Here is a 22,292-nt window from a genome sequence, read left to right on the forward strand (position 1 = left end):
TGACTGACATCTTGAGTCACAGTTGTCAGTGGTTAGTTTTTTTCTTTTTTTTTTACCATAGCAATACTGAACAATGACTTAATCACACTACATCCTAATTACAAATTTTAGCAGATGGCTGTAGAGACAGATTGAACTGTAGTATGATGGGGTATTGATGGCGGCAGAGTGGATCGTGGTAATTTGTTGTGGTCCCTCTCTGGCAGGTTGTGGCATGGGTCATCGGCTCCTGGTAAATTACCCTTGTGGCTCCTCAATCTTCTGTGACTCGCGCACAGACACACTGTGGTGCTGAGGCATGGAGACCGCTTGGTGGCTCTTATTGACAGTGGTTTATTGATCCAGGTGAGGCAGACTTGTGTCTTTGTAGTACCGTGCACACAGCAATATGCTTGTGAGTGTGTAGTAGTGTCATTGTGCATGTATTGTTGCTGTTGTGTGTCTGTCAACAGATTTGTCCCTGACATTTGGTGAGATAATTAAAATTTAAAGGTGCATCTCTCCCAGGTATAGCCCATTGATTTGACGGACTAAAAAGACATTTATAATCTTTTGCTCACATGGTTCAGCAGACATTTATACTGACACAATGTGTAACAACTCCTTCCCTGATGGATCAGTGATACGTGTGATGTGCTATGTTGAAAAGTTGAAAAAAATTAACTTGGTCCCACTAAGGGGAATTCGTCTTCCGTGGTGCAAATTTTTACATCTCATGTGATTAATCAAATTCTGTAACCAGTAATTACATGGAGTAAAACATTTGTCTGCTTTACCTAGTTGGTGATCCAACCTTGGTATTGACAAGTTTTACTGGCAAGCACTGGTACAGACAAGTACGCTTGTTCAAATAAAGATTAAAGGTTCTAAAAGGTACTAAACCATTAATTTGGGATTTATATATGCAACATTTAATTTAGGGAGAGTACACTTTATTGAGAACATCAATACAAATAGCAAGAATGATTTGACGACTAATTTATTTATTATACTAATTTATTTCCTTTTTTTCGTTAGAGTAAAGTAACAAAAAAGTACAAAAAAATCAAAAAATGCAAAGGTCAAACATTGAATAAATAGTATTGGTGATAAAAGACAGAATATAGAAAGTAGGAATTGGGCATTTAAATCTCCATTAATGACTTTACTGTATAGACTGAAGTTTGGGTCTTATGTTTATGTTATAGACTAATTAGAAATTGTAAGGGTTGTTTGATTGGAAAAATAATCCTCAAATTCTCCAGTTTTCCTAAAATCTTTACAAAAATCACATGATATCTGCAAGAGGGGGAGTGATATTCTAAATAGCCTTTCCCGTTGTAATCAGTTGGGGCGGGGGACAGCCAATCGCATGTGGTACGGACTACAAGGACCACGGATCTACGGCTGACGTAAACCGCGACTTGCATCCCTTTGCGACAGTAAAGCCGAAACATTTTACGCCAGTGTCATGGCGGCGTTCGGAGCCAGTTTCGAGAGTACGAGCAGCATCGAGGAAAGAAAGGAAAAGAAGCGACAGGCGCGACAAGAAGTGGTGGAACAGGTCTGAAACAAAATATCTCTACGTGTAATTCTAGCTTTGATCCAGTGGTGTTGGTGAAGGCGGAGGTGGGGTGTGGACCGAATGGAAGCTAACATGCTATGTAGGCTAGCATAACGTTAACGGACGGTTGAACGGCACATTTGTCCTTATCCCGATTCCTTTTTTGTCTCTCTCCATCTCCCCACGTGTCTCGGAGGGCTCCGTGTACGTGTGTGGTTCCACATTAGCCTGATAAATGTGTGTGTGTGTGTGTGTGTGTGTGTGTGTGTGTGTGTGTGTGTGTGTGTGTGTGTGTGTGTGTGGACAAGCGGACACAGTTACACAGCAGTGAGCTACAGGACAAACACGAACGTGATGCAGATCGGGGACCTGCAGCTGTGTTTATACAGGTTCTGTTTATGTGTTGGCCGCAGCTGTACAAGGTGCCCAGCGTTAAGATAAGGACAGATGGTTTTGTGTGTGTGTGACACACTGTTTTCCAATTGTGCGTTATCCTTTCTGCTGTGTGCAGCTTTGTTGACTCTGTTGCCAGGTTCACAGACTACAACTCAGAGCAGGCGCTACAACCTGGAGACGAGCATCAATGGCTGTAAAGAGACACAATGTGCACGGCTCACCTGTGCCCGAACCGCCCAGAGCTGAGATTACAGAAGGGGTCTGATTTACTTGAGTTAGGGTGCACCCAGAAGATAAAGATGAGTGTGGAGCTGAAAAAGACATTTGATCCTCAAACATTTGGAAATCATAACTCCCATCAGCTGTGTGTGTGTAGGGTTAGGGTTAGGGTTAGGGTTAACAAACAACAAACAAAAACATTATTTTTAGTTTTTCTTTCCAGCTAAAATATTTTGCTTCTTTTAGTGAAACCCTACTTATATGAATTATTTTTCATATCTGTCTTGTTTTCTCTCTTAAGATTTGTTGTGATTGTTAGTAGATCTCAGTCTGTTAACTGTCTCAGACGATCTTTCTATAGAGTATAACTAGGTCACCAGTGTCTTTATTTCTTACTTTTTCCTGTGTCTTTCTCATGCTCATTAATCCATAATTTGATTTCAATTTCTTTACATGTGTGGAGAAAAGCTGATGGGGACATTTCTATCTTATTTTACATTTCTTTCCTCCTTTAGTTGTGAAATTGCTTATTTGTACCTAAATCTCTTTCAGTAAATTACATGAAAAAAATAATATCAACCCACAAAATCAGTTCAGCTTTACACTTATTTATATTGGCAGTAGATATATGTGTCTGAAAATGCAAATGCTGATGTAGCCTGACTTATTTTGAACTGTTTTACTTATTGTCTTATTTCCATCCCCTCTCTCAGGCCAAGCAGAAGTATGAGAGAGAAGAAAAGAAGAAAGAGCTGAAGAGGCTGAGAGGGGAGGACACTTGGATGCTCCCTGAGGTCAACCAGAGGCTGCAGCAGTTACAGGAAGTAAGATGCAAATAGTTTTCTGCATGCAACAGTAGAAACGGTGTTAAATGAAGCTGCGGTTCCACAGTTTTATAGTGTGTGAACTCTGTCTTTTATGTAATTGTGTATTAATCATGTATCTACATATTCACTGCCTTTTTCAATTTATGAGAAATTAGTGGGAGTAATAAAGAATGATCTGATCTGATCTTAACTTATGTGAACCCCCTTGCAGGAGGGCTCTGTGAAGAGCAAGAAGAAGAAGAAAGAGAAGAAGTCTAAAAAGAAAAAGGAGGAGAAGAAGAAGAAGGCCAAGAAGGAGAAGAAGACCGTTGAAGCAGCTGATGGCTCTAGCAACAGCTCAGAGGTAGATTTAAAGACAATTTCACACCGCAAGATTCCTTTAAAGATGGTCTCAAGTTCACAACTGGATAGTGACAGAATGTGCTGCTACAGCGGTTAATAACTAAGTAAAAGAAATTTAAAAGTGATTAAAATATTCCTGGGCTATTGGTGAAACGTCTTATTGGCAGGTCTATATCTTGTAGTCTAACATTCCCACTGAGCTGTAGGGTCAAAGTTAAATTTAGTTAAATTTGATTAATCAAAAACTTTTATTATACAGGTCTGCTGGTTTTATAAATTCAGCTTTAGGTCTCGCCCTTTGTTTATACATTTTTTTTCTTAGTTTTGATATGATCTCATACTGTGTTCATTCTTCATCTTCATCGCTTTCCTTCACTTTCCCCTCTCCCTCTCTCTGTCAGGCCTCCGGGGACGAGTGGGTTGAGGCTCAGCCTCAGACACAAGCTGCGAAACCCTGGAAGGTTTCCGATGAGTCCAAGCCTTCAGAGAGCAGCCTCAGCCCAGCCCAGAATGTCCAGGTAGCATTATTTTTCTCCCGTTCCACGGATACTGGATAATAATGTGAATGCTGTTTTAATGTCACTCCTTAATTCATCTATCAATCATCCTTTTCTGTTACATTTTGCTTTATTTTGATTAAAGATAATTCTGTTAATGTCTCAGATCGTCTGTTGACACAAAACTGTTGCCAGCCTTGCCGCTGGTGTCCTCTCTTTTAAACGCGTTTTCGCCTCCTGTCCTATAGAGAGACGAATGGATGACCTTTGACTTCCTGGCGATGAGTACCACATCCACAGCAGAGAAGAGGGCTGAGAAAGAACGACAGAAAGAGGAGGAGAGGGCAAAGACTCAGGCCATTGAACAGGTGTGTGTCTGTTTTCGCTCTACTTTTTAACGTTCACTTCCCTTCTGCTTTGGTTCTTGTTGCCATGTGGTATCTCGACAGAAAGGATTCTTGTGTGTGTGTGTGTGTGTGTGTGTGTGTGTGTGTGTGTGTGTGTGTGTGTGTGTGTGTGTGTGTGTGTGTGTGTGTGTGTGTGTGTGTGTGTGTGTGTGTGTGTGTGTGTGTGTGTGTGTGTGTGTGTGTGTGTGTGTGTGTGTGTGTGTGTGTGTGTGTTTCCCCCCCTCAGGCTGGTCTACACAAGTTGGAGCTGAACCCGTACTGGAAGAATGGAGGAAGTGGACTGCCCCCAGGGGAGATGGCTGCTACTGCAGCAAAGAAAGGTAATAATCTTTTGAGATCACTCATCCACATTTTTTCTAGCCATGTAAAATTAACACATAATAAGCTCTTGAAACACCCTCATCAAACCTCTTTTGACCATCTACTCATCTAATCAACATTACTTAATGAATGGGTGGAGAATATGACTGACTCACTGGGGCCTCAGAATCAGTAAGATGGTGCAAACAAGATTTTATATTTCTTTTTTTGTTGAAATGGGTTTCCTCCCTCTGTTCCAGCTGGCCCAGTGGTCAACGATGGAGGTCTGAGCTGGCTGAGGAAGAGCTACCAGAGGATGGAGGAGCAGGCAGAGCGGCAGCAGCGCAGCATCACCGAAGTGGTGGCTGAGAGATATGGAGTGAGAACCGACGGCACACTGGCAGTGGCTCACACTTTGACACAATTTAAAGACCTGAGCCGCAAAACCTGAGAAAGTGTTCAAGCATTTAATATTTCTTGTGTTTCTCCCTTTATAGTCGATGGAGGAATTCCAGCAGAGACTAGCCGAAGCTGAGAAAGCTGTGTATGGACATGTGAGAGGAGGAGGAGGAGGTGGAGAAGGAGAAAGAGGCAGGTGGAGGAAAGGAGAGAATGAGACAAGAGAGAGATGGAGGAGAAAAGAGGGAGATGAAGAAAATGGAGGCAGTTTGAGAACAAGTGTAAAAGACAGAGGCCCATCAACCCGAGACAGAGATCGACACCATGCTGGAAGAGGAGAGGAGGGGGAGAGAGAGAGGGGAGGGTATCGAGGTGGAGGGGAGGAGAGCGGTCGAGATGGAGACAGGTATAGAGAGAAGGACAGAGAAAGAGAGAGAAATAGGGATAGAGACAGAGAGAGGGAAAGGGATGGAAGAAGAGACAGAGAAAGGGATGTAGATGGGGAAAGAGACAGAGAGAGGGAAAGGGATGGAAGAAGAGACAGAGAAAGGGATGTAGATGGGGAAAGAGACAGAGAGAGGGAAAGGGATGGAAGAAGAGACAGAGAAAGGGATGGAGATGGGGAGAGGAATAGAGAGAGAGATCAACCCAGTGCTTCGTCATCAGCATCCTCATCATCTTTGAGTCAACGTTCCCTCTCTCTTGGTTCACTAAAAGGACGCTTCCTCAAACCCTCAGAAGACGATGAAAGTGATGAAAGTGCGTTGATGTTAAGGCCTTTAAATTTTTTTTTAAGTTCAATGCAAGTCACGTTGCTGCTCATTTTCAATCACAAATCAGGAAACAAATGTTATTTCTTATGTTATACATAGTCAAAGACACACCAAGTGTCTTTGAAGCCTTAACATGCTCTGTAATGTCTTTGGTGTGCAGCCGCAGCGCGTCGTCCTCCTGCAGCTCGACCCTCCACAGGCTTCCTGAAACCCAGCTCTGATGATGAAGACTCTGGTCCATGTAACACCAGCGTTCCACCCTGGAAGAAGGGCAGCAAACCCGGCCCAGAATCTGACAGCCTGGAAAAACCACAGCAGCAGAAAGAGAGGGATCCTGGGAAAACTGTAACTACTCCTCAGGATGGTCCTCGCGGTGACAAAGCTGGTGTGACGACGTCAAGGTTTTTAAACTTTTTCCTGTGCTACCTACCACAACTAGGTTGACTATATAGCTTCATTCTTACGTGCACAGAAGTCCGGACATTGTCCGTAAAATGTCCAGAAAATTCACAGCGAGTGAGTGGGTGTGTTTTACGACTGTAAAAACAAAACAGAATTATTGTCTTGTCATGACTCCTACATGCTCTGCCCAGTGAACTGTGAACACTACTGACTCTGACAATCTCCTGTTGCAACATAATTGAACATGTTGTCCCATGTAAAGTGACACTAAACTATAAGCTTACGAAATGACCACACCAGTGGCACAGAATCTCTCTGAACCCGAGTCAAATGATTCGGTCACAGGCTTACGTGTTTTCATGGCCATACAACATACAGCAGTGTCGTAGGCCAGATGTCGGAGTGTCACTGCTTCGTAAAGCCTCCTTAGTGCTGCGCTTTGCCTCATTAGGTTAAGTTGTTTGGGTAAACCAGCGTGCGGATCCCCTGCAGCATGAAATGAGTCTGCGGCGTGGCAGAAGGATGAAATGAGGCCGTGAAGAGTGTAATAGCCTAGAACGATGCTTCCCAGACTGCAGTTCTGATTCTCACAGGCGGAGATGTAATGATCTCTGGGGGGAGGGGGGCACAAAGACTCAAATATATCAAAACAGATAAACACAGACAGCTTGGAAGAAAACAGAAATGGTTGAATGAATGAAAATAAATTGCAAATAAGTTTCCCGTCAGAAGATTTAGGATTAAGGTGGGATGATGAAGTCACTGAATTGGTTGTGAAACATCGTGAAGCAATTTTTTTTTGTTATGGTTTTGAATTTGTAAGTTGTGATTGAAATTAGTTATTTTTGGTCTTAGTTCTTTTCTTTTTCTTTTAAATGTTCCTTTCCTACCTTTTTTGGGTTTGCTCTGCCCTTCAAACTCTCCTGTTTGTCTTTACCTAGGAGTGAGAGTGAAAGTGAGGACGAAGAGGAGGAGGAAGAGGAGGTTCCTCTGCTGTCAGAGGAAGAGATGAACAGACTGGCAAGCGAGTTGGTGAAGGCAGAGATCAGGGGCAAAACAGTGAGTAGGACGTCATTTTGTCAATGTCACCTCCAACGGAAATTAATCTACTTGGCTCTCCCATAAGACGACTCTCCCATTTTCCAAATCCTGTTGAACTGATTGAGTTGCTCTACCTGTCAGAATATTTTGGGTTTGCTTTGAGCTGTTCGTTTTCATTTCGTTGGCAGAAAAAGTTGTCGAAATAAACGTGCATGCAAAATTAACTTCTCATCACTTTTATTTATTTTAAGAGTGTTTGTTTAAAACAATTAGTTGTATACAAGCAGCAAAGATATTAAAGTAATCACAGATAAAAATGTACAGTTCACGAATACAACATAATGGTTGATATACTGTATTTCAATCTAGTCAAACGGGTATTTGTCCATGTTCATTGAGCGTTTTACTCACTGTGACGTGTAGGCAACGAAATTAATGTCTTCCAGTTGCAACTGATGGACTGGTGCACTTAAGTAGCTTTATTGTTAAAGGAGCAGTTTGTTGGTGATTTTGATTTCCTTCCAGTCTTTGCATATATGTGACAGCACATCTGGGGCACATCCATTAATTAATAGTGTTTATTGATCGGTGAACTCAACTCCCCGTCTGCCTTCACATGTCAATGCTAAGAGTGCTATTGGGATTTCATATAGAGTGTGTCAAAAGGCTGACTGTCAAAATGCACAAACACACACACTTTCAAGCACTCTCACACCTATAAATGTTATCAACCTGACAACCAGTATCTCCCTACACGACAAAGCAATCAAACCAATATTCCCCAAACTCTGTGTGTGTGTGTTAGTGTGTGTGTGAGTGCGAGTGTGTTTGTGAAGTGCCTTTAACAATCTTGGACTTTTATGCCTTGCACATTAAGGTAACGATAGTTGTCACGGCTCTTTGGCTTAAGAGGATCTCTGTGTGTTTGTGTCTGTGCTTGAGGCATCTTCAAAGCATTTAATCCGAAAACTGCTGAATAACACTTATTTTATTCTTACAGATTTTATTATTTGTCTTATTTATTTATTTCAAACATATTAAAACAAAATATATAAAGGTGAAAACAAGGACAAACAAACCACAAACAAACATCAGCAGTCATATTATATCCCAGAGAAGGAAATTCAAATAAGTATCCATCTATGTTCAAAAAGGAGGAGGAGGCTAAAGAAACGTATCTAGTTCTTTTTTGCTTCAACAACAGGCTTTGTGGTTAATGTCAGATTTTAACTATTTGACACCAGTGTCCAAGATGCCCATCTCAATCAAACAGTAAAAATCACACATTGAGCCAAGGAATGTACCTACCTACATTCAAACGAACTAACAAGTTCCTCCCATACCTGGTAAATGTGTTAATTATTTTAAGAGTTAATTGTCAAACGTGAAAATCTACAATTTCTCTTTTACATATCTGCCAATATTTATACCCATATGTCAATATGATAATCCAATATCAGTCCTTAATATACTCTAATCAGCTTCTATTGTCTTAAATCTTTCCTTTAGAACCTTTACACAGCAATACTGACTGACCTAATCTTACCGGCTGTTTAAAAGCATTTTTTTCTCGTTGTTTTTCAAATCTATATTTATGTGTGTATGTTTGTCTGTGTTTCAGGACTTGGTTGAGAAGCTGAAATCACAGCTGGACGCAGCTCGGACAGCCAGAGACGGCCACGCTGCCAGAAAGCACCTACTAGAAACGTCTAAATCAAACCAGGTCTGTATACGTAAGGCAGTCATTGTCTAGTTAATGTACTAGTGTCCAGGAGGGAAGACTAAATACTAGAGACACATTATTCATGATAACAAAATATAATTTTACATCCAAACAGCACCTCAAAGTATAGAGTTCAAGAACTCTCCCTGAACAGCCATTAAGAAAATTATAACCTCAGTGAATGTAGGATCTGTTGCAGGCTGTTGTAGTGGACTGTATTAGTTTCATTTTAGGTTTAGCAATTTTTTTTAAACCCACGGTTAAAATCAAAACAATGATTAGACAGGTTAAACGAGATGGAAGAACTTTTCTCTTCTCCATTTTTCATTCTCTCCTCTTCCTGAAACACACTGCAGACATGAACAACAACATAATGCATAGTGTCTTGAAGGTTGATTGCACTTACTGTAAGTCGCTTTGGACAGAAGCATCAGCTAATTGAATGTAATGTAACATAAATTCCCTGATACAGACAGCATCCTAAATTGGTTATGTACATAAACTCTCAAAACATACACAGATGACAACACGCGCATACACAGGAATAGACACAGCATGCACACACTGAATCTTCTTGTGTCAGATTTATCTACTGGCGGCTTCTTTTTCCTCTTTCATAGTCTAAATAAACAAATCCAAGCACTCAAGGCAAATATATAAAATCAAGTCTGATCACCCGTATAACCTCCTGAAGTTGTGGGGACGGCTAAAATGTCCTGACGACACACACTCCATCTTTTTCACCATACAGTGGGCAAGAAAAGTGATTCACAGGCACTTGTCTTTAGATGAAGCGAAACTTTCATCTGACCGTTTTCTAAAGGATATCAGTTTGTTTGAAGTCTCCACACTGCTCGGCTCTCCCCTTGCTCTCTGTAGGAGAACGGCTCCTGTTCTGCATTTTGGCAGAACCTAATGGGAACTAATGTCTTATAGTGCTGACGACATTCTCCTACCAGAGGTCGTTCAGTGTGCGTGTGTGTGCGCGCGTTTGTGTGTGTGGGTGTGGGTGGGTTTGAAAAAGAGAGAGACACAGAGTATATATACCATCCTGTCTGTGTTTGTAGAATAGGCAATCAACAGAGAGAAATGGCTGCTCCCTGACACTGCAGCACTGCTTTATCTCTTCTTGCTAGCTTTGCCAATGCCTTTCTTTGGTTGTGCACATGCGCGTGCCCACACACGCACACACACACACACACGCACGCACACACACACACAAACACACACAGGCGCATATTCCCAGCGGCGTACTTCCGAAACGAGCGGACTCAAGACAGCTTTCTAAACATATGGAAAGCAGGCTGTGGTTATTTATACAACCTGCATATCATCATTCGTACATTTGGCCAAGTGCATCCCCAGTAAGGCCGTCCTGTCAAATTAAAATACTAGGGTTAAATCCTCCGCAAGGTTTCAGAGAAAATGTGATAATTCTTAGGTTTTAGTGCACTTATCAGCTGAGAGGTACTTCGGACCTTTTAAAGATGGAGTGTCGTTGATTTGCGCTCAGTCAAGGTCCTTCCAGTCCGTCTTGTTATGGATGGCTTTTGGCTTCTCTTCGTCTTCCATTCAGTATTTTGACTTCTGATGACTGTCTCGCTCATACGTAGTGTTTTTTCACTGTGTGTGTGTGTGTGTGTGTGTGTGTGTGTGTGTGTTTGTGTGTGCGTGTGTGTGTGTGCCGAACGGAGCAAAGAAATACTCTTTCATATTTTTCCTGACAGTCCACCGTATTGTATTGTTTCAATTTCTTTTGACTGTCTGCCAGCCCCTGTGCTACTTCCACCGTCTTCTGGTTTCTCGTCTGACCGTCTCCCAACTATAAAAACTAGATGATCATTCACACGGAGTATAACTATATTTAGAAATATTGGAGTAGTTTTTTTCAACACTTTCTTTGGAATGATCCAAGTTAATTGAGGTGTTAATGAAAGAAATTTCAATTCTGACTGCTGATTTCTGGAACACTTCCTCAGTCCCGACAGCCTCTGTTTCCTCCTCTCGTTTCCTTAGACACATCTGGGAGCAGGCGAAACTCTGAGCGTTGCAAATTGCTTATTGATGAAGTCATAATCAACAATGCAGGCCATCCAGCAACTGACAAGATTGTTTTTTTTTCCAGGTCCGAGGTCACTCCACTGAAGACCAGGAGGTCCTGCTGTTTAGAACGGATCAGTCAGGTCGGGCCTGGCCAGTCAAGGCTCCCTCTGGACCTCAGGAGCCCCATGGAGGACGACGTAAAAAGAAACCGGTAAGGGGGGGGGGGGGGCTGTGGGAGACAGTAAGGGGGGCAAATTATAGTTTTTTATCAGTGTGTGTAATGAGCACTGGGACTTGACTGACTCGGAGTTGAAACAAAGCTCTCCAGTCCATCCTCTGTCTGTGGTTATTATAGATGTATTGTGTGGCCTTTACTGTCTGCCTTGCCCTCGTGATCAGTATCTTGCTCTTTCTCTGTTCTTTCCAAGTCTTTTCTTCTTCTTTTTTTTTTACCTTCATACACTCATTTTGTTCTCCCTCTCTTCGCTCTTCTTTCCTTGTCTCACACATTCTCATCCTTCTGTAGATTTTAAGATTTTGGGCTTGTTTTTTTCCAGTTTGTTACTCTACCTCTCCTCCTTTTTTTTACTTTCTTCTCTCTTTACCTCCGTGTTCAGATTGAGACCCACGTTGACGGGCAGCGTGTTCGCTACTTCCAGAACGACGATGGTGTTGGTCTGCAGGAGATGGTGAGGAGGGAGAAGATGAGCTCTGCTCAGGATCAGAATGCCCTCTACTCTCGCATGGCTGCCAAGGTAAGAATACGATGGTTATACCAGCGGGAGGCGGAGAAAAAAATTATTAGTTATTGACCATAGAAAATCTGATCAGTTATTCCCCTGCCTTGCAACACAAGTGTGAAGATTTTCACAATCTGAAAACTTAAGTGTTGGTGTTATCAAAAGATAACTTGACTTTTTTCAACTTTATTATTGTTTGAGCCTCTAAGGGAGTTCTTCAGTTGATCTGTAGCTTACTGAAGAACCAGTGTTCTGGTCCTGGTGGGTTTCCATATGCAAGAGCCGTTGCACACTAACGATATAAATGAATAGCCAGATTGGTGTTAAAGTTGCCAAGCATATTCATAATCTCCAGGGGGGGAAAAACACGTTATCAGATACATATTTTTTTTTTGTAAGTGTCTGTATTCTTGTCGTTTGGTTAAGGATTACGTCATTACATCAAGTTTTATCCATAATTATATGTCTGGAGATTTGATTGTCGTGCATTTTTTATTAATACACGATTAGTGGGCCAAACGTATGTTAATTGCTTCAAACTCTCCTGCTACATGCTGAATTCATGATCTATAATTTAAATTACATCAGGAATGTGTCAATTGATCATTTGCTGAGATTTATGTGGAAAACAAATCCTGTGCAGTGAACCTGAAGGGTGACGGCAAGGATGTTGATTTATTATCACGATATTATGCCTAATTAGTCTACATGCAAGTGTGTGAGCCTACACGTGATGGCATGTGCCCTTGGAGACGCACACACACACACACACACACACGCACACGCACACACGCACAACCCTCCCACGCCGTCACTAAACTAATCCAATTTTCACTCTCACTCACACACTCTCTCCTACACAGCGAGTCATGCACATACTTCAGCCATGCTCGCCTCTCGCTCTTTCACACACTCACAGATTCCAACCTGTTGCCCGGTCACCATGGTGACAAGCCTCAGACGTAAAAACAGAGTCGACAGTCTGTGTCCTGCCTCTCTCTCTCTCACACACACACACACACACACACACACACACACACACACACACACACACACACACACACAGAGTAAGCAAGCCGTGGAAACGGCACAGACGGTAATGTTGCGTCAGCACCTACATAAACCAATTAGTGAAGTTACCAGACACTTTTTCAAAGGATAGTTGGCATCTCTACAGTAGGCGGATAAAAAAAATAAAACTTTGCTCCACCCTCAAGAAGTGCCATCGTAGTATGTGTTGTTTATTTTAAGCCTAAAATGAAAAGTGGAAGCAAGATTTAGTCTTTTATTCTAATGATTTATAATAATGATTTATAATTGATAATTTTCCCGTTGGATAGAGAAAATGCACCAGATTTGACCAATCATGATCACATCTCTCTCTCCCCCTCTCTTCTCCCCTACATCTCCACCTCCCCCTCCATTTCTCACGTCCATCTCTGTCTGTCGTGCCCGTTGCTTCCACCACCACCACCACCCGACCCTCCAGATGATGGGGAAGACGGACGGCGACAACTACACGCTGGACGACATGTTTGTGTCGAGTGCAGCGCAGCGGGAAGGCGAGGGGATGGAGGAGGAGAGGATGAGGAGCAGAGCCATCGGGGAGAGTAGGAGGCTGGCTGCCTCTCTGGAGAAATGTCATCACTGCTTCAGCAGCCAAGACCTCCAGAAGCACCTCATCGTGGCAATAGGGAGCAAGGTAAGGGACTGTGAATGAAGGAATGAGGGAGCTTCATTCGTGCCTTAACTGAAGGCCCACTACTTCCCAAAGCTTCTGTCTTTCAGTGTATTGTTGAGTCAGACCACCAGTTAAAAATCCAAAATACATCCCGTTCTCAACCATAAAATATTTTCATTTTTGAAGACGTGATGAGAGATTTATAATTAAAAGGATTGGTTATTTAAAAGCAAGAGCACTTAGAGAACACAGACATCTCCATCCCAAAATTGTGTCATCTGTTACTATTGTAATGCAAATCTTTCCATACATTTTTTATTTATCCTGCTAACAAACAAAAAAAACAAACCCTAATCCAAACTCAACTTCATAATCTCCTTGGCAGAAGTAAATATGAATCAATGCTTCTTTTTTTTTGTAATCTTGTGTCCAGGCGTACCTGAGCCTTCCTGCAGGAGTGTCAATGACAGAGGGCCACTGTCTCATCTGTCCTCTCCAGCATCACTGCTCTGCCACCGGATTGGACGAGGACGTCTGGTCAGAAATGCAGGTCAGCCAGTCGGTGCTCAAAATGCGGTCGCTCTGGGCTTAAAGTGACAACTTCTACGACTGTTGTTTTCTCGAGTTCACTCTCACGCTGCTTTGCTGTCCTCAGCTGTTCCGGCGGACGTTGGTGCGCATGTTCGAGTCCCAGGAGCTGGATTGTGTGTTCATGGAAACACACATGAACCCACGCAGGAGACAACACATGGTCCTCGAGTGTATCCCGCTGCCCCGAGAGTTGGGCGACATGGCCCCCATATACTTTAAGGTGTGTGTGTGTGTGTGTGTGTGTGTGTGTGTGTGTGTGTGTGTGTGTGTGTGTGTGTGTGTGTGTGTGTGTGTGTGTGTGTGTGTGTGTGTGTGTGTGTGTGTGTGTGTGTGTGTGTGTGTGTGTGTGTGTGTATTTTTGTCTCATCATTCTGATTTTGTCAAGTGTATTACTTCACCTGTTTTCTGTGTCTCCAGAAAGCGATCATGGAGTGTGATGAGGAATGGGCCATGAACAAGAAGCTTGTTGACCTCTCTTCAAAAGACATCCGTCAAGCTGTATGCTCTGTTTTTACTATTCTGTCTCCAACTATCTCTTACTTTGCGTCCGTCTTTCCTCTCTCTACTTTCTGTTGTTTTATTTACTTGTCCTTTTTAAATTCTTTTTATTTTGTCGTATTCCTAGATTCCTCGAGGTCTGCCCTTCTTCGCTGTAGACTTCGGACTCCAAGGAGGGTTTGCTCACGTCATTGAAAACGAACAGAAGTTCCCTCATTACTTTGGCAAGGTCAGTTTGTGTATTAAGGGTGACTGCTGTGCCTCGTGTGTTATTATGCAGTTTTCTTTATTTAGCAAGCAGAGGTCACCATCAATATGATCCAGGAACTTCATAAGACCTTAATGTGTGACAGTGGGTTGCAGCTACAACTCGACTCTGAGCCCGATTTCCACAATTACTAAAAAGAAAATTGAACAAAATGTAACCACACTTCCCTTTAGTGCAGCTTTAAAACTTTGTTCGTTGACAACTCATTTGTTACACTGTTGAAGTACCGCAATAGGCACAGTAACATTACAGTCCTACAATGTTAAAGTTGCTTCACATGAATATTTTGAGGATTTTGATTGATGATTAATCCCTCCTCCCCTCGCAGGAAGTGGTCGGAGGCATGATGGACCTGGAGCCACGACGTTGGAGGAAGTTGATCAGAGAAAACTTTGACGATCAGAGGAAAAAAGTGTTGCAGTTCGCACAGTGGTGGAAGCCGTATGACTGCACCAAGACTGAGGGCTAGCTGGACACACTGCCAGAAAACTGTGCATGTTTTCTTTTTTTATTGACAGACTTACACACTCTCTGCAGGGAGTCACGTTTTGTGCTGGTGGTGCAGACTATTGCATCTGCAAAGCCAGAAATTTGTTGTGAAATTTAAAGGAGCAGTAAGCAAATTTTGGAGAGAGCTTGTTTCTCTATTTGTTGTTGTTGTGATTTTACTGCTCATGCCGGGCCACAAACCCCGCGTCTTGGGATATTGGAGAACGATGCGCTAACCACTAGGCCAAAACCCTGGTGTTGCAGCGTCACCCGCTAGCACTTCCCTTAACATGTCGACAAGTGATGTTTACAAACTGCACTCGCAGGGTTGTGAGTTGCGGCCCGCACCATTTTTTTTGGTGTTCGATTGCCGCACACACAGAACCGACAGCTAGCAAACCGTGAGGAAATATTTGCAGATTTTTTACAAAACGTTTATTGCTTTAGAATTGCTTACTGCCCCTTTAAAAGTTATTATTGTGAAAACATTTTACTCAAATAAATAATTTGAATCATGTTTTAGCTGTTATCAATTACATAAACATGTCAGAAATTTAAAACCCCTCAAAAACAAAATCGCATTTTGTGTCAAAGTAATATAAACTTAAACATTTAAGTTTTAAACAGCGATTTGTGTTTAAAGTTTTTGAAAGTATTTCAGAGTCAAAAAAGTCTCCTTTCCATTGCTGTAACCCTGTCTTCACTAAAACATCATTTGCTCTTAAAAGTTAAAAAATGAAACCTATTGGCCCTCATCTGCACCCTGCCTTTATAACTGTGTTGGCCTGCCTGCTCGCGAGGATGCTTTTGCATATGGGTGTAGGACTGTGTTTTGTCTGCTTTTTGGAAAAAGCTTTGCCTCATAACACATTTATAGTTGGGTGAGTGGATAGTGGAGAATCTATAAAGACATTTCCTGCAGCAGAGACATGAATTGGAGCAGAGTGTCTCTACCGCCTATTTTTTTTTCGAGCTACTCTTGTCACTGCTGCCCTCCCCTGCCCTCCTCTGCTCTCTGGTCCAGGGATTTAATTTCTTACTCCGCGGCCTCATGATCCTCTGCAGCTGTCACTTAATTTTAAGAGGTTTCCGTGTGATCACAGCCACACGGGCGGGTGTACACAAATCACAGCATCGGACCCTTCGCAACTATGGCCTGACGCGCAATACACTCCTCTCGAGTAATCAGTCACCTTGCCCTTGTGTGCGACTTCATCTCTTCTTTTTCAGCTACGCTTTTGGTTCTTTGATTAGCTCATCACTTCAGAGACCCATCTTATTTCCAGTTGTCATCATGGACACCATGCGCTGAATGGCTGCAAGCTGGTTAGTGACGAATCTGTGTGGATCACAAAAGAGCAACAGTTTTGTTTGCATGGTCATGGGGGGAAAAAGCTTCAGAATCAATGCAGTCAATAAAGAATCAATCCCTCCAATCAGAAACTTAAAGGAGACACCAATCTATAATCATCACGTGTCATACTGTCTAAATCCCCTGAGTATAATTTAATTATTTACTGTCCCTTGTGATCTGAATCCAAATGGGGAAGTATTTCTAACTTGTATAGTAGAAAAAGAATCGTCAACCTATACTATTCTATATATTTTTTAAACCATCTCACCCAGCAAACAAGCTGTGAATACGTCTGGCATTAATGTTATTACTAAACACTTAAATAAATTTTACTTATAAACAATCCAGTTGCTGTTAATGTCCTAATATATCCTAAAACTTTGCATATAGCTTGAACAGATTTGAGGAAAAGCAGGTCTGAAGCAGCCGTCCAACTTAACTTGACTCTCAGATAGTTTAATTTTTAGTAGCTGACATAACATGTTAGTTAATTCAAAAAATGCAAAAAACTGCAAGTTTAACAGTTGAGTGAAAAGAAATATCACATTTTCATGGACAGGGACAAACTATTGAGGTCTAAAGTGCAATTTTGCCAAAACCTTTCCTCTTTCTCTTAAATCGACCCACTCCTCCAAAGCACAAGGGGAAGAGGAGAATGTTGATTTCCCTGAGGAGGTGGACGTGTTGTCATCACTGTTCATTATTATAACATCACCTTGGTTAAGAGCTGTTTCATTGTAAAGATCCACTCAGCCATGGGCACCAGTGTGTCCGTTCACACGGTGGGGGCCAGTTCCACCGTATATCAGCACTAATTCAGTTATATTTGTCCACCACTTGATATGTATCATATGATGTCACTGCTGGGACAGAAAAAAGAAAAAACTACACAATCTAAATGAGTATTCTGTAGGGTCAGATCATAGGGTGACATTTTCAGGAAATTTTCAACTGAATCTGTAATATATTTTTTTATTGTGAACACCACAACATGCAATTTACTACTGTTTTTACTCTACGTGTTCTTTAGACACATCCCCTGGGACCGCACGGAGGGTAATTTATATTGTGCAAGTGACAGAGAGGCCCGGGTTCATGGTTAATAGCAGCAGAGCGGCGTGGAGTGATATATGGTTATGGCCAATTAGATTGGCTGGGGACAGATTTATGGCCGAGATGGTCCTCTGTCTACACGCACGCGCACACACACACGCACATATCTTTTCCAGTGGGATTTTGCATCCCCTCACATTGTGCTGTTTCGCCCTCTGTAGCTTCATTTCCTTCATTTATTCACTCTCCCCGAAATGTCTCTTTCTTTCACATTCTCTTACCGATAGTGCACAGCAGTGAAGAGCTCAAAGTGTGTTTGTCTGTGTGTGGTGTGGTGGGCACATGTCCTCTGACTGTCTGCTCACCTCTCGGGGGAAGACACCTGGTTTTGACTCGCTGGTGTGTCCGGGGGGGCTGAACCTCTTCTTACATTGCTGCATTCCACAACAACACATACTTTAGATTTTGATGGCATAAAGTCAGCGTGGATGTCCGTTTCTGGAGGGTTTTTGTCTATATATGGTTTTGTCCCCTTTTCGCCTGCATTTATTTGAAATATCTGCGTCCCAGGCTTTTAGAGTGCACGTAAATACCAGAAATTACACTGTAAATCTGTCTGAAAAGAATGCATGTTACTTCCTCCCGTGTTTCTGGTGTACTTACATTTCATGAGCCTATTTACTGCTATAGTGTAAAATATATTGCAAATTTTACTCTTAATTAATCATGTGACTGGCTTGAAGTACACTGTAGTGACCAAGAATGTCTTATTTATCTTGGTTGTACATGAAATGATATGTCATACCAATCCAGAATAGGTGAAACTCCTCAGTACGTGTATTTGCATAATTACATTCATATTGATGTGCAAAACTCTAACAGACAGGATGCTGCTGCAGGAAAAAAGTGTCATTTGATTAATGATAAATTGACATTTGTAACATTCTATATTTTTCAGATACATAATTAGATCACTGTAATATGAATAACATTATATGGATGACCAAATTAAAGAAACAAGAAATGGACAACTTTTTGGCATAAACCTGTCATTATGATGTTAAAACTGATTGCACTGTATAATGGTGACATAACATTTTTTTAAAACCACACCATCCACCCTATGAGCCTTGCTTTCACCGTGTCATTCTCTAGACCACCGTGTGTTTTTCTCAGGAAAATAAGGGCTTGATTTAAGGCACAAGAGAACTGTGTCGCATCTTGTAAATCTATCCCAGTGATGGAAATGGCAGATGCCAAATTGACAAAATATGCAACTCAAACACAAATATACCTCATAGAAAAAAAAATCCCATTGTTGAAGGGACAAAAGCAGGCGAAAAGGGGGAGCGATAGAAAAAGAGATCAAACAAGAGTCAACCTCTGACATGGAGAGTGCTCTTGGATTTGAGAGGCTTAAATAAAACCACATACAGTTTGTCTTCTAGGTCAGGTAGCAACACAACCAGCCTCCACTACCAAACGTTTTACTCCAGGTCTTTTTTGTTCGATTTGAGAATGTTTAAGTTCTTTTATTGCTTTGGACAGTAGCCAGGCTGCTGGCACTGAGGTACTCATGATGCTTACGCTGCCGCTATTCAAAACTGGGATCCAGAAAACAAAGGAGGGGTGTATACATACTTCTATTTCTCCTATACATTAGCTCCAAAGTGGTGGACCAAAGACCCCGGGGGTCTCACAGGGACCATGATCCAGGCACTGGCTGTATTCTAATTTCCTGATAGCACAGTTGCCGGGGCCACTTCCCCGCCTGGTCTGCACTCAGCGGGCAGGCTGCCAGCTCCGTGGCCTTATCTCCACTGGAACATCATTTATTCCACTGCGGTGTTGGTTTTATTAAATGCCCACGTTATTACTGATGGATGGCAGACCGATTGCTAAGAGTACAAGGCCAGATAAGGGAAGAGAATGTGTGTTGGTGCAGGCTTTATGTGTGTGAGAGAGAGAGTGTGTGTGTGTGTGTGTGTACGCAGTGTGTGCTGTGGTATTGGGGTCATGCTGCTCCACAAAGTCAAATGAATTAGTAGGCACCCCCAGGATATTACACTGTGATGATGCATCATGTCTGTTTCAGTGTTTCTCTCTCCCTCGGCTTGTCCCTTTGGGGCCCTTAATGAACAGACATGCCAGTCAAGGTCAAGGTCAAGGTCGTGACTGTGATTGGTGCCAGACACAAGCGTCACTCCGCTCTCCGATGAGCGGCAACAAGCGTGTACCAGTGTGTTGCCAGCTCCATTATCCGCCCCGTGCAGCCATGTCTGTCCTTGTATACCCATGTTGAAAACGTTTGGCACTTGTCGTGAACTTGGCTCATTGGCCGCGATGTTGATTACCGTCAGATGTTTGCCCGTTTGACATTCACTAAATTCCCCCCCAGAGTGACGCTATCACGGGGAACTGTAAATGACACTATTTGGCAAACAACTGTGATTTAGTTTGTTTGGTTTTTAATTACTTTTTTTGAAACAAAACCTGATGCGTCCGCACAGTGTCACGTGAATGAGAGACTGCTTGTGGCCCCTGGAGAAGCGTTGGCCCGAGTTCCTGTCTTTATTACTATGCTTTTTAACAAAAAGTTTTGTTCTTCACATATTTTTCAATAAATCAAAGGTAACTTATAGAGATGATACATTTGACACAGTTCTGCTCACTCTGTCACACACGTTATCTCTCCCTCTCTGAGATTCAGAAAATCTATCTATCCATCCATCCATCCATCTATCTATCTATCTATCTATATATCTATCTATCCATCCATATATCTATCCATCTTTCCATCTATCTATCTATCTATCTATCTATCTATCTATCCATCCATATATCTATCCATCCATATATCTATCCATCTTTCCATCTATCTATCTATCTATCTATCTATCTATCCATCCATATATCTATCCATCTTTCCATCTTTCCATCTATCTATCTATCTATCTATCTATCCATCCATCCATCCATCTTTCTATCTATCATCTATATATCTATCCATCTTTCTATCTATCTATCTATCATCTATATATCTATCCATCCATCCAACTCAGCACATTGCGCCCTTGCGCACATGAAAGCGCAAGCTCGGCGCGCCGCACATCCCCTGTGCGCGTCCCTCTCTCTCTCTCTCTCTCTCTCTCTCTCTCTCTCTCTCTCATCTCTCTCTAATCTCTCTCTCATCTCTCTCCCCCCTCTCTCCCTCTCTCTCTCTCTCTCTCTCTCTCTCATCTCTCTCATCTCTCTAATCTCTCTCTCATCTCTCTCCCCCCTCTCTCCCTCTCCCGCCCCCCCTCTCTCTCCCTCTCTCTCCCCCTCTCCCTCTCCCCCTCTCTCTCTCTCTCATCTCTCTCTCATCTCTCCCCCCCCCCTCTCTCTCTCTCTCTCATATCTCTCTTCCCCCCTCTATCCCTCTCTCTCTCATCCCTCTCATCTCTCCCCCCCCTCTCCCTCTCTCTCATCTCTCTCATCTCTCTTCCCCCCTCTATCCCTCCCCCCCCCTCTCCCTCTCCCGCCCCCCCCTCTCCCTCTCTCTCTCTCACTCTCTCTCTCCCTCTCTCTCTCTCTCTCTCATATCTCTCTTCCCCCCTCTATCCCTCTCTCTCTCATCCCTCTCATCTCTCCCCCCCCTCTCCCTCTCTCTCATCTCTCTCATCTCTCTTCCCCCCTCTATCCCTCCCTCTCTCCCTCTCTCTCTCTAATCTCTCTCTCATCTCTCTCCCCCCTCTCTCCCTCTCTCTCTCTATCTCTCTCTCTCTCTCTCTCTCTCTCCCTCCCTCCCCCTGTTCCACATCTCCACTCCTCGCGCCACCTCTCAGCCCAGCACAGCCCGGTCGACGACGACCGAGAGGGACGAGAAGAAGGCGCCGAGCGGGTTCGAGAGAGGAGGATGGACGGACGATGAGAGGACGGTCCGTCGGCAGGCAGACCGGAGAACCACTGTCGCAGAGGACGAGAGGACAGAAGGGACGGAGGAGAGAAGGAGAGGCTTTGGGGGTCTGTCTCCGGCACGAGTAGGGGCAGAGACGAGCGGAGGCGCCGCGTTCTGCGGATGCCCCCCCCCAAAAAATCCACAACGTGCCAGAGGAATAATTAACATGTGTCGGAATTACCGCTGCGGACCAACGACCTTTGTCGTTTGGGTTTGTTTCTTTTAGTTTTTTTCACCACGTAAAACTAGTTTGGAGCAGCATCCCTGTCGCCTCCGAGGCAGCGGGCTGGATTTTGTTTTGGGGGGAAGAGAAGGACGTGTTACCCCCCCCCCCCTCCTCCTCCTCCTCCTCCTCATCCCCTTACATAAATGTTTGCGTGCCGTCAGTGCTCTGGTTCTCGGGTGACCCCCCCCCCCCCCCCCCCCCCCCCAGGTTGGTAGGTTGCTGAGTCTCACGCGCAGACAGACGCGTCTCATATGCACGTAGTCAAAGGCCGACCTGACCTGGACATCCTCCCTCTCTCTCTCTCTCTCTCTCTCTCTCTCTCTCACACACACACACACACTATGAATACATAATCACATAGACATACCTTTACCCCATCACCCCCCATCATCTGATGACTCCCTGGAGTAGAGGTGGTCGTGGTACGGAACCGGCTGGAGCATCATCATCATCATCATCATCATCACCTCCACCATCATCATCCTCGTCGTCCTCGTCCTCGACGCTCTCATCATCACCGACCTCCTCTTCCTCGCCGTC

The 22,292-nt window shown here is 43.3% G+C and overlaps 1 protein-coding gene across 1 annotated transcript; it reads left to right on the forward strand.

The window, feature by feature from the left end:
• Positions 1-1,395: 1,395 nt before the first annotated feature.
• Positions 1,396-16,876, forward strand: cwf19l2 (CWF19 like cell cycle control factor 2). The gene is made up of 20 exons (XM_047335547.1): positions 1,396-1,543; positions 2,872-2,982; positions 3,197-3,328; positions 3,729-3,845; positions 4,073-4,192; positions 4,458-4,551; positions 4,792-4,910; positions 5,029-5,294; positions 5,409-5,689; positions 5,864-6,104; positions 7,047-7,164; positions 8,768-8,869; positions 10,995-11,123; positions 11,530-11,667; positions 13,142-13,354; positions 13,767-13,883; positions 13,989-14,144; positions 14,342-14,422; positions 14,550-14,651; positions 15,019-16,876. The coding sequence occupies exons 1-20, from the start codon at positions 1,451-1,453 to the stop codon at positions 15,157-15,159; spliced, it is 2,871 nt and encodes a 956-aa protein (XP_047191503.1). The 5' UTR covers positions 1,396-1,450; the 3' UTR covers positions 15,160-16,876.
• The last annotated feature ends 5,416 nt before the right edge of the window (positions 16,877-22,292 follow it).

This window comes from Scophthalmus maximus, chromosome 11 (genome assembly GCF_022379125.1).
Source record: "Scophthalmus maximus strain ysfricsl-2021 chromosome 11, ASM2237912v1, whole genome shotgun sequence".
Taxonomy (NCBI): Eukaryota; Metazoa; Chordata; class Actinopteri; order Pleuronectiformes; family Scophthalmidae; genus Scophthalmus; species Scophthalmus maximus.